Genomic DNA, 13,383 nt, shown 5'->3' on the forward strand with positions numbered 1-13,383 from the left:
CAGGCTGAGGAGTGCCACAACAAGTAATTACTACAGCCCAAGCGGTGAGAAAACAGGTAAAGCAAATCCAGACAGGTTTTAAGCAAGAATTCTTTGCCCGGTTGCCTATTTACAGATTACCTCTCATTCACAAGTATCCTTGTGAGTGAGTATAATTATCTAGGGGTTTGCACTGTGAGAGTACCTACGGACTTCAGCCCCAGGTCATTGCAGCAGTGCCCAGAGCAGCATCAGTCTGACAGGGCCACCAAATTCCCTGCCCCCAAGCACTTGTGCTGACAAACACAAGACAAGGAGCAACATTTGGACCAAGCTTCCCAGCAGCCCTCAAAGTGCCAGCCATCGCTGTACATGGCTAGGTGGGCTGCTCCAGACATTACCACCACAGGTGTCCTCGAAGCAGGGAGAAGGGGAAAAGGTGCAGAGTGAGCACTGAGGTTCAGGGTAGCTGCCATGGATCAGGAATTGAGAACTATGAGAAGGAGAAGGTTTTATGAAGTCTGCAGCACACTGGTAAGGGAGCACAAGCTTTGGCTGCACAGGTACCTGCACACTCGGGTGTTAAACGCTGGGCTTGGCAAGGTCAGTGGTTTTCAACTTGGGGTCTGCAGAACCCCAAATGATCTGTGAACTCCCTTCCAAAGGTCTACAGAAAAGTAAAGTGAAAATCAACATTTTTATTTGCTGTATTTCCACTGGGAAGTCAGCAATCTGCAAACTGAAGAGAGCTGAGGACCATTACACTGGCAGGTCGCTACTCACTGGGACAGGAGGCAATGTAAATGATTCAAAGCAATGGAAAATCCTCAGGAATTGGAAATGGGTGCACAAGCCACCGAGCAAAGTGTTCACCAGCATGGAAACAAGAAAAAATTGAAATAGCAGGTCCCAGTTGTTCAACATTTTCCTAGCTAGTGGGAAAAAAATTCTGCCAAATTCATTTCCTTTTTTAACACCATCACTCATCACAGAAATCAACTCTGAAGTCTGTAGCTCACTTTTCTTCCATCTCACAAGATGATTAGTGTCTAGTGGCTCCCAACAGACAGGATATGTTTTGTCCTCTGTCTCAATACAAACATTGAAGACATCGGAAAGACAGCGCTGGGATTAATTTAAGTAACCACTGAAACCTGAAGCCCAACAATTATCCAAGCAGAAAAATTAAAAAGACTAATGTGCTGGCATACAGATAAATCTGCTTTCCCTCTTTAAGATCAAATATGTCACCGAATGAGACTAGCTATCGACAGAGAAAAGCAGAACAATGATAGATGTAGTGATTCTGACACTAAAACATCTCACAGCCACACTGTGCTTGAAAGGTAGCCAAGAAGCAAGTCCCTACAGACCTTCCAACAGCTATTTGGCATTGGCTTCACTGAGGAGTTCTAGCTGTACACCTCTAACAAAGACAAACTAACAATCAGAAAATATCTTGGAAACAAAAGCAATGTACTTGAATTAATAAGAATTCTATAAACTCATGGCTAGAAGCTACTGCCATAAATGAAAAATGACAAGGTGATAGCCACTAACTCCTGCCCAAGGAAAGAAACCAGAATGATTGTAAGTCAAGTTGCCTATTTTTTGTGACTTCCTCTTTATTGACAAAGTATTAAGAGCTCCTCTTCATAGAAGTATTAATTACGACTTCCTCTTTACACTTCTCCTGAAGGCCCCTACAGACCCTGGAAGAACTCTTCTGCTGTTTATTTTTCAGAGTATTGTACACATTAAAAATAAAAATGTGAAGAATACTAGTCCTGATTTTGCAAGCTTAATTACCAAAGGGCTCCCACCTTAGATGCAGATGACCCACTCTGGGATTAACCACATAGATTAACTCCTCATGTGAACATCTTAACAACAGTCAGGCAAATACAAGAACATACAACATGCCTATACTTAAAAATGTGAGCCCTCCCACCAAAGTCAGACCTAATTTTCTATGTGCACATGTGGGCATCTGCATCTTGTTGAACCAAGACCACTCAAGGTGATGGGCAACTGCTGTTGTCACAGCACTTAAAACATTATATACACCCTCACACGCATATCTATATGAAGGAACTCAAAATTTCTCTGAGAAATGCTGCAAAGCTTCACAGCCCTACAAGTCCTACACTCTTCCTTCCCTACCTTGCAGGCACCTCCTATTCATCTGATAGATGACGATGACACCATGTAGCTAGAACTCCTAAGAAAACGCTTTAAGTACTATTAAAGTATCCAGTTTTGATAAAAACGGAGCAGACCTGACAGCTATCAGACTTGCTTCCCTACCACATGAAACACTACATCCAAGATTATCTGTTCATATCACTAAAAACCTGGCCAGCCTCCCCTCTCTTTTGGTCTCCCACTCCTTCCAGATGTTCATATTCTTAAAGGAGGCTTCTCTACAAGGGTGACATCTGGTCTGAAGACGCTTGTTTGAAAAATATACTTGTTTCTAGAGCATCTAAGATTGCAGAGACTTAAAGTTACTATTCTCCTGCTCCCTGTTTACCCACTGTTTACCCCTTCATGACTATTCTTCTCCGCAGCTTCTCACAAAACTAATGTTTTCCTTTTTAATTGCATAGGATTTTTCAGTCAGTAATACCAAAAAAGTATGTCTTTTTAAACAAAAGAATAATTGTGACAAATTACCAATGATGGCAGGAAAGCTCAGTGTCCTCAAAGCCTTTTTTCAGCCCCGCTTCAGAAACAGTGGGTGAATGTGCCCCTTTAAATAAATTCTTTTCTCAAACTAGGGAGGCTGAAAATTCACATCCTTTTATTTATTTTTTAATAACCTGACCTCCTAATAGTGTCTAGTATGTTAGATACTGTCTTTGCTTTAAAATAGAGTTTAAAATACTGTTTTTCAACTAGTTAAACCACCTTATGAACATGTAGCTAATTAGGACATCCCTACAGCCCAGGCGAGTTGCCGACTTCTCACAGCAGGACCAGGGCCACAGAAAACGCAACACCAAGCACCTGAAACACACCATTCAGGCTCATCTGACCACCCACAATCGGCTCCTCCTTTGACTTAAACAGCCATATAAACACCAAGTATGAGACGGTCCACCAGGACCTCCTTCCGCTACTCTCCTTCCTGGTGCTGTGGGCATTTCACTGTCTCTTTAGGCTCTCAAGATTGCCCACGTTAGCCTGGACCATCCCACTTGACAGGCCCCATTTGCAAAGCCTCACCAAGACATTCCTGCTAGCAGGCAAGCAGAGCAGGTAGAAATCTTCTGCATGGGTGCTGACCTACTTCTGGCTTCAGAAGCTAGAGCACCTCGACAGCACCCTCGGATTAAGCAAGGCATACGGGTCTCCCTGAGCGGAGACGCTGGAGACAAAGGAGGCCCTTCAGGGAAACCCAAAGAAAACACTCAGCTTGCTCCTAATGCCAGCTATTGTTATTTCATCTCTCAATGAAAAGGGAACTTGTCTGGGCACTAACCCTGCAATACGCACTAGCAGGAGAGCAAACATTTAATGCCAGTCTGCCAGAGCAGGAGGCAAGGACAGAGTCCACTCTCACACAGGCTGAGGAGTGGCTAGAAGATTCAAGGGCAGGCTAAGCACTATTGGCAGCCAAGTAACACTGAGAATCCTTTGATTAACACACCCTCCCTAAAAGAGAAGGTAGGGGGACACACACAACACAACCTCAAACAACTACACCCCATCCCCAAAACAAAGAAGTTCACTGCAGCATTACATGAAGCTTACAGGACTTCAGTTACCTCTGTAGAATTGGAACACAATAAATTAACAGGCAGTGATAAATCCCACTTATGTCAGGTTGATCTCTTTGGGAAGGGACATTGGTAATGAACTATATGGATTGCTATCGGCACAGCTGCAGGGCTCTACAAGCTCATGGACCCAAGGACACCGGTAAGACAAGGTAAGCAGACGTGATACATGTATTAGGCTATGAAGTCTTCCTCACAATGACCTGGAGAAAGGCTGATGCATCCAGAAACCTATCTATTTCTTCCATATTGTTTGCATACAGAAAGATATCCATGGATATTATTAACAAAGTGGAAAATAGAACTACAGTCTGAAAGAGTGAATATTAGCGTGTCTCTCTTCTTAAGCTAGAAGTTTCACTAGATTTGGTATATGCTTTTTTTAAAGGACAAAAAAAAGCACGCATTTTTAAAAAAGAAATACTCATTTTATAGCCCCACAATAATACCTAAGACTCTGCTGCTAAATCTCAAACATGCTGGCAGCACCTAGCTTCTTCTAACGTTAATAATACATTGCAAGTTTTACAGCTCCAGTGTTAAACAGTATCCTTGCAATCTCTCTCCTTCTTGAGAGCCTCTGAACACCCAGAGAGAGCATACATTACTGCACACACAACTTCAAGGCAGTGGATAACAGGAGTTACTGGAGCTGCAGCTACTGGTGTGGATGGACACAGCAATACACTGCCCCGCTACCAACACAGGGATGGAGTCACTGCTCAGCCACAGCCCAGTTCCAGATCTTCCTCTCCCAAAACACACCTTTCTTCCCCTTCTGCTGCACCAGGAGGAATCAGCCTCCCCCACGGCCAGCCTAGTCCTGCTGGCCACTGCATTTTAGGCGACGTTATTGGGAAAGCCACTGGCACTTGTCACCTTCCAAGAGCCCCCCTCCACTCTTTCGGTGGGATTCCCCATATTGAGGCCAGCAATAGGCCCTTCGGCATCCTCGCTCCTCTGAAGGCAAGCATGAGCTAGCAGACGTACCTGCTGAAGCACTAACAGCTGAAAAAAACTGCTTTAAAACTAAAACTCCATGAATGTACTCAAACCATGCTCTTCAGGTAGAAACATTTTTCACTGTCTCTGTGTATAGATTTTGTAAAGAACCAGTTTGGAGTAGTTTCCTAGAGTTTAAGTGAATTGGTTTGCCGTTCTAAAAAAGCAATCTTTGATACACCTGCATATCACTTCATTAACCATCTGATAGTGGGATTCAAGGTTAAGCTAAAAGGCTGCTGTATTTTACTCAGACTTCTGCTGCTTTGGTGTCCCATCCCATCCCCCCATGGATGAAGAACAACAAAGTCTCATATTGCATAGGTTAGAAGTATATCCAGCTCCAGAAAACACACTAGAGAAGTCATTATACTGTGCATATTTAAGTGCACAGTAGAGTAACTTTCTTTTATAAGAAAACCAAAAATAGGCTTAATAAGTGCGGATGGCAATACCACACCATTGCTTTTCTGCTACAGACAAAAAAAAGTGACTGGAAGAACCACTCTTCAGACTCCCTGGGTACTTATCAACCTTTGAATGCATGCTTTATTGCTATTGTGGCTCAGAACAGGAGCCCGATTAAAAAGGGGACCATGAAGACCTGCTCAAATGTCAATGGGAAAGCACTTTGTTTCATCAAAATATACATGTTTGCACATTCTTAACATTCAGATATTTCCCGTCACGGGTCTCAGGTGAAATCCCAGGTCATAAACTGAGGGATCAAGCACACCGAACAGAGGAAAGCATGTTTACATATTAGGTGAAGGGATTTTATTCCAAGAAGAACATAATATCCTTAAAACCCTTTTCAGATTTGGCCCACCCAGGGAGCAGTTCGATATTGGAAACTGGAGACTGCAATAACATTCCCAGCAGTCACCATCATTAGAAAATAATCAAAACATTTATGCTTTTGTATTTAAAACAAAGTTTGGAGAGAGCTTGTATTTTCAGAACCCCATTAAATTTCTGATACTGCAAAAAATTATTATTAAGAAGTTCCTCCCATCCACATGTTTCACAGCCACAGTTTCTGCAGGGGAAAACACCATCTGGCTGTAGCTTTTATTTTCTGTGAACACTTTGGCCTTTACTTGACTACCAAGAAAAGAGGAACCTGGCCATCACACGTTTGCTGAAGCCAAGGGAAGGAGTGATGTTGCTCAGAAGGCAGCTTTGGATGCCAAGAATCTTGGAGGACACCTGATCCCTCTGGGTTGCATCTTTCCTGCTACTCTCTCTAAATGGATGTCTCGAATGCAGATGAGAATGTGGTAAAGCTACAGCACGCCCTGTCTGGGGGACAAGCTGTCATCCTCCCGGCCAGCAGAAAGGAGGGCAGTTCACCATTCAGATGAATGGCCTGAGGCAGCAGCACCAGAAGAGCTGGGAGAGAGCGCCAACTTCATTACCATTCCCTTTACAAAAGAGCCAAATCAAAAACCTGCCCCTCAAACCCAAGGACAGCAGTGTTTTCATACGTGGCTGACCCTTCCTATAACATCTCCGCACTAAACGCACGTTTCTCCAGGAATCAAGACAAACCATTCCAAGCTAAACTTTAAGCTGTGGCAACATGCGCAGAAAGTCTGAACTTCGTCTACTAAAATCATTACAATTTGGTAAATAAAATATTGAACAACTTGCCTCTAACTAGCAAATTAAAAAGACAGGACAATGTCGGGAACGCATTACTGAGTTTTCGTGCTGCAAAACTGCAGAGGAGTGGGCAGGATAGGGTGCCTGTGGCTGGTGGCCCCATGGCCACCCCTTGCCATGGCCCCCAGGCACCCCATCCACTTCAGCCTTTCTGAAACCAAAAATGACTATGAACAAAAGAAGAGCAGGACAGATGGAAAGGTGATTTAGCAAGTGGCCTGCTGGCATGTGATGCTGGCAGCCCAAGAGCTCATTTAAGTGCTGGGGATCACACCTGACAAGGGCTTCATTCACTGGGCACCTGCCATGCCGCTCCCCGGCAAAGACAAGGGTCCTTTGAGGACGGAAACAAGGACTGTTTAATTAAAGACCGGACACTTATGTGCAGACAAAGTGACGGAGAGGGTGGCAGCCTGGTTGCCACTTCTGCTTCTGCAGAGCCCTGCGGTCAAGGGCTGCGCTCGGCAAACCACAGTTCCCTTACAGCATCACTTCTTTACATGGAACCTACACTTAACTCGAAAGACTGGATGACACATTTGCCACCGGGAAGGACTCTTTTACTATACAATGGCAGTCATTGTTGGCAGGAAGGATGTGGGGAGACAGTACTAGCTGGCCATTAACTTTATAAATCTTCACTTGAGCTGCACAATGAACACTACGTGTCTGTGTATTGGACTCTGCTTCTTCATGATAAGCTGCGTGGAACAAAAAAAATAAAAAGAAATGAGATTAAGTAGGTCATAGCTTTCCTTTCCGTGTGCTTTTATTTTCACAAGACATTTTAGATAACCTGCATTAGCCTTGCAAACTATCCACAGCTTTCTTTAAAGAGCAAAAAACATTTCTGACTCCAAGACTTCACTACCAAAATGTGAGTGCAAACCACATACAGAGAAATCAGGCATATTATATGCAGTTCATGCTCACTTAGCTCTTGCCTCTCTCTCCCCAGTCTTTAAAAGCTGCTTTTACAAAGCACATTAAAGGCCCAACCCAACACTTCTGTGCAGTAAAGGTCTTTGACCAAAGTTGGAAGTAAATTCACAAGTACCTCAGCCAGGCGATCAGCTTAAGTTTACCCAAGTTTACCTTCTTTTATTTTTTTAGGCTGCAATAACCACCTCCACAATGCAAACAGTGGTTAGAGGATCTCTAACTGGCTCTAAAGTTGGGATGAGAGAGAAGGGGAAAAAAATATTTCTAGTTTAAATCCCCTGAAGTTCCCATGGTAATACCATGAGGCATACAAAAGGTGTAGATGAGTGTGTGGCAAGCTCCTCCTCAGAGATTTTGTTACTATGAAACCTAATGCTCCCTCACCAAAAAGAAATTTTCATGATATAAAGGAGATAATTTGGAAGAAAAAAGACAATTCATATTTTATGACTGGCTATAGGTGAATAGCATTTAATGTTTACACTGCACCATAATCACCCACTAATGACTGGAAAACTCACTGTGAAAATTACTGAACCTAAACTGGTGGCGTGTTAATTTAATTTTTGGTGGCAAGAGAGAACACGGCAGGGAGACAAAAGAAAGGGAGCACTTAGCTCCAGCTCCCAGCACAGCAAAAAATGTTTCCCCTCCCTACGGCTGGCCGAGCAGGAACAATGGACAACAGCCTGGCTTTGCCGACTTCGCTGAATTATAACTCCTGCTAGTTAGTTTAATTATTGCACATACATTTCTTGAAAACTCCATTTGAAACATCAGCTTCTAATTGGAGAAATTGCTCTGGGCATGACCGAAGGGTTATTATAAAGTTTGGTCACTTCTTTTCAAGCAATCGTTGCAAAAGGGCATGGCCCTTCCACAAAGCGTATTAAAACCTCTCAAAGATGCCCATTGTCCGAGACACAGAAATCAAGTGCAAGAGATACAGAAGGAAGTCTCAGCTGGGGACACAAAAGGCGACGAAGACACAAAAATGAGGTGGAGCCTCCTGCTACACCAGCAGCGTCGTGCATGGAAGGGCTGAAAGGAGGGGGGAAAAAAATTCAGTTTCCAGGATGACAAATAGTGGGTGCAAATGGAAGGCGTGTCAAAGACAGAAATCTTATTAAAATAATAACGCTCATTAAAGACTTAAGTTGCAAAAGCTTTGCAAAGTCGCAAGAAAGATTCAAATCACTCTTACCAAAGACAATGAATTTTATCACGGGACCTGTAGGTTTGCATGAAGTTTCCTTGACCCTCTAAATCGGCAAATTTAGGTTTGGGGGTTTTGTTTATTCAAAGTCAGCTTATGTTTCCCAAAGCTTCCCCTTCAGCCAACTTAAAAACCTAGATACACTCACCAATTTCCTAATACTCTGATCACTGCAAAAAGAAAAGCTGAGCAAGCTTTTAGGGTGTAATCATTTAGTTTAAAACTTAATTCTCTGGCAGTTTTCTTAAAGTCACACATGAAACTCTTCATTCCCTGCATCCTCAAACCCTAAGATGAGATGCGAAAGTCACTCTCTGATATGCTTCATATTCCTGCCCTATTTCATGGTAGGGTCTAATTTTATAACTCAAGAGTTGAATCTTTGGACACTGGAATCTCACATGGATTTTAATCACTTTACACCTGCACCAAGCATACTAGGACTGTCCAGTCCCTGTTAACTACAGATTACACTTTCATGAAGGTTTCATTATGGAGCCAGGGTGACTTAAACATGGAAAGACTATTCAGCGAAGAGTCTCCTCCTGGTTTACATTTTACAATCCCAGCAGCAGAAAACTCACTGTGCATATTAGAGGTCTAGTATTCCCTCCTCCTCACCAGCTACTTTTTCCTTCAGTTATAATCTCCATGGCCATCACAATCCATTACTCATCAGACCAGTCAAGGCTCTGGACTGCAACGAACAAGAAACGTCAGCAACATCAGCAGAGGTTTGAAAGTCAGGCTGCAGTCATAATTTCTGGGTCATGTTAGCACTTAACGATGCACGTGAATGGAAGCGTTGTCCAAGGCTCTCCGGTACCTGTGCATGGAGGTCATGCAGCTGAGAAGAGGAGGCATTTCTCTCCCTTGCACCCTGCCAGGCAGCAGTGGGAGGTCAGGACATTCTCCCCAGACCACGTTGGGGCAGGCAGCTCGTCCTCCAGCTACCCCATCCCAGCCAAGCTCCAGGGGCAGGTGGTGCAGAAAACCACCCCCACTTTTCTGCATGCAGCCAGACAGGCAAGAGAACAAGCATGAACTGACGCCACGGCCTGCCACCACATTTCCCAGGTACCCCCATGGCTCTGGGGTGCAGAGAAAGACCCCCCGGGTAAGCACCATGCACTCACTCACTGCTACACCCAGCCACAGCAACCCCCTATTCCCACCACAGCATGGGGGCTACCGGCTGGGCCAGAGCAGCAGCAGCAAACAGCAGCTTCACCTTCATCAAAAATGCTGTGCCACTTTTTCCCCTTGACCCCATCAGTTATTTATTAACAGTAGTAAAATATTACGGTTCCGCACCCCCCACAGAGGCAGGTTTTCCTCTCAGCCTGTGATACCCACCACTGTTTTTTTTTAAAGCTGAAAAGCATGGGGACTTTTTCTTTTTGTCTGTAGGTGTACTGTTTGCTGCTTTAATGCTACGAAGGGGAGAATAACGTGAGAGAGTCACAGCCATTTACACATTAGGCACCTAATTATGTTGAAAATACAATTACACACTTTTAAGCAGATGCTCATGCCCACGGGCCAGGCCCGTTACTTTGACAATTCTTTAACTACCTAACTTTACAGCAAGCACAAGTTGAATCTACTTTGATACAAGACCTGAATTATCAGTCTGGGTGTGGAAAAAAGGCAGTGAAAAAAACAAATATCAATCAGCTGCTCCCATCTCATTCAGCGCAGCTAAGGACACTGCACAACAGGCAAGACTCCAGCAGGTCCCTGCTCTTCTTTCATAGCCTTTAATCAAATACTGAGAGACATTTGCTATTTAAGTCAGATGAAAACTTTTGGCTCCAGTCTTCTGTAAATTTGCAGCGAAGATAACCCCCCCCAAGGAATGCATATTATTTACACAGCAGTGAGCTTACTTATTAACGCGAACTTCTAGCAAAAGTTGCGTTTCCATATTTTAAAACACGCCACAAAGACCTGTTTACATTCCTTGTCCGGCTTTAATAACGTCAAGGTCAGAGCACACCCTCCCACAGCCCTCCTGCACAGTGGGCTGAGGAAAGTTGCCCCATGGGTAGGGTCCAGGGACACCCCAAAACTCAAACACTGATCCTAGCACTCCATCAGGCGATGGTGCCTATTCAAAAGCTCTGCAACCTCGGTCTAAGTGCAGCCAAAAAGCCCACAGGAGCTACATGGAGCAGCTAGTACTAAGCACTGCCCATATCTCTACACTTACCGCTGCACCTTCCTGCAAAAGTAAAGGCATAAAAGGATTTAACAGCTTTGGGTGGAAAGCAGCATGTGTAGGTTTTTTCCCCGTGTTTGCTGGCCACAAACAGCAACTCTATCCAAACCTCTGCCACAATGCAAGTCCACTACCCAACTTTTTACCCTCCTCTAAATATTGGTGGAAATCAGAAAACTTCTCTATCACCAGAATAGGATTTACCACCTGCTCTCCAACACTGTTTTCTCTTCAGAGGAAATTTCACTATAATGAGGAAAAAAGGTCCATCAGCTCATTTTTAAACAGGCAGCTTGTCCTGAGCTCCCCTCTCAGCATGGAAGAAGTGATAATATTCAGATCAGTCTGTTGGGGAAATAGCGAGGGACAGAGAAATGCCTGAAAACTGTGCAAGAGAGAACTCTGCCGATAAAGGGAAGGGATCAGACTCTGCAGTGCCTATTCCAGAAGGACATCAACAGCTAAAAACATTCAAAACTGAGATTAAAAAAGGAAACTGAGAAACACCAAATATTCGCGCTCCATTCTTTGTGGGAACCTTACTCAGCAAATTTTTTAAAAGAAATGCATGGGAGCATCCTATTTTAAGGATCTGAAACTCCCAGTGCAGGGAGAGCATCTCTAACTCTGTGACCTGTTCCAGGTGCCCACTGCCTAAGACACAGATAATAGAGGCTGTACATAAGGAAAAGACAGTTCGCCTCACCGCCACCTCTGCAGTGGCCGTGGGAAGCAGCGAGACCTTCCCAGCAATAAAACAAATCCTCACAATTTGCCTTCTCTCTGTACGAGAAGCTGCATGTTTCAAGCTGTGAAGGTTGCAAGTTACCTTAAACCCCAAGGAAAACTTCAGTTCTGTTGTTCTTCGCAGCTCTCCAGTATATACACCAAATAGCCACAGCTTTATTTCTTAGAGGGTGCTTTTTTTGTGTGTCAAAGCAAGTCCTGCAAACATTTTTGCTCTCCATGCTATGATTTTTTTGTTTCCTGGAGAGAATTCAGGACAAGATGTTCTCCTTCCTAGGCCACACTGCACACAGGTGGGGTTCCCTTGGGGGAATCACACCGTAACTTGAATCTTCAGCCCACCACGGCATGACAGACTTGCCATTTACTGCTACAAAAGCCACCTGCCTCGCACTGCAAATAACCATGCATTCCTCATCTCCTGCTACTACTTCTTGCAATGGAAGACACCTTCACAGCAATACTGTGACGCCAGTTCAAGCTACCAAGTACATCCAACTGTAAAGTGAAATACTGGTTTAGCAAGGGTAGAAGTTCTAAAATCATTATTCTTTTTAGTGAACTTTTTAGGTTTCTATTGCTAGAAATTATTATTTTTAATGAACTGGTTGTAACTCTAATTAAAAGCTGGCACTCTTTGTAAACGTTAGCAGTTGTTCCTGAGCTGTGGAAAGATGTCGGAGCTCCGGAAGGTGCGGGATCCCCGAAAGGTGCGGGATCCCCCTGTAGAGAAAGGCGGGAGAGGAGGGCGCCCGCGGAGCCAGCCGCGGGAGCTGGCCCGCAGAAGGAGAGCCGGCATTTCACCCTGCAAGGGGTACATCCCAAAATTTGCAACTGACGGGTTCAAACTCGCCCGCCGGAGAAAACTGGGGGGGGAGTGGGGGGGATGGAAATGCACCTCTCCAACCCGACCCTGCAGCTGCCGCCCCTAGGTCTTCTGGCGAACCCCCAAGTCTTGCAGCGCATCCTTGCAACGCCAACGCCGCCGGTCCCGCCCCGGCTCACCCACTTTTGGGGGCTCAAATCCCGCGGCGGGGAGAGGAGGGTCCCGTCCGCCCCAGCCTCCGACCCCGCCGGGCACCGGCGGCGGGCGCTCCGGGGGCAGCTCCCCGCGGCCGCCCCCCGCCCGGGACCGGGACCCCCCCGACCCCGCACCTACCCAGGCACTTGATGTGGAAGCCGCTGGGGGGCTTGAGGGAGCGGCGCGCCCAGCCCTGCCGCAGCACCTCCAGGTGCTCCTCCTTGCCCTGCACCAGCAGCACCTGCTCGTCGATCCAGCCCAGGAAGAAGGTCTCGGCCACCGCCGCCGTGGCCCGCCGGTCCCAGAAGTGCTGCATGTTCTCCCGCTTGAAGTCCGCGAAGATCTCGTAGCCGATGCGGTGGCGGCCCAGCTCCGCCGCCGGCCCCGCACCGCCGCCCCCCGGCCGCCCCCCGGGCGCGGCGCCCAGCACGATGGCCAGGGAGTGCGGGGCGATCTGCAGGCACCGCTCCGCCCTTCGCGGCATGGCCCCTCACCGCCGGCCGCCGGGCATGGTCACGGCCACGGGCATGCCTTCCCGCGGCCGCGCTGCCTCCCGCGGCCGGCTGCCCGCGCTCCGCCCCCGCCACGGCACGGCGGGGCCCGGGCCGCTCCGCCCCCGGCACACCCACGGCGCGGCGCGGCGCGGCGCGGCGCGGTCCGGCACCGCGGGCGAGGCGGGGGGGCGATCCCGCGGCTGCCGGCCCCGCAGCGCGCAGCGGCCGCCGCCGCCCGGCCGGGAAGCCCGCGACCACCCGCCGCGACCCCCGCGCCCCGCCGCTCGCCTCCCGGCCCCATCACGGGGGGCACC

The 13,383-nt window shown here is 46.7% G+C and overlaps 1 protein-coding gene across 1 annotated transcript in view; it reads right to left on the bottom strand.

Moving 5' to 3' along the window:
* Nucleotides 1-13,154, bottom strand: part of STOX2 (storkhead box 2) — a 148,936-nt gene extending 135,782 nt beyond the window's left edge. Inside the window, exon 1 of the mRNA XM_064449643.1 lies at nucleotides 12,714-13,154. Within this exon, the coding sequence (XP_064305713.1) occupies nucleotides 12,714-13,059 (346 nt within the window). The 5' untranslated portion in view covers nucleotides 13,060-13,154. The remainder of the gene's footprint in view (nucleotides 1-12,713) is intronic.
* Between the last annotated feature and the right edge of the window lie 229 nt (nucleotides 13,155-13,383).

This window comes from Phalacrocorax carbo, chromosome 4, assembly GCF_963921805.1.
Source record: "Phalacrocorax carbo chromosome 4, bPhaCar2.1, whole genome shotgun sequence".
NCBI classification, from domain to species: Eukaryota; Metazoa; Chordata; class Aves; order Suliformes; family Phalacrocoracidae; genus Phalacrocorax; species Phalacrocorax carbo.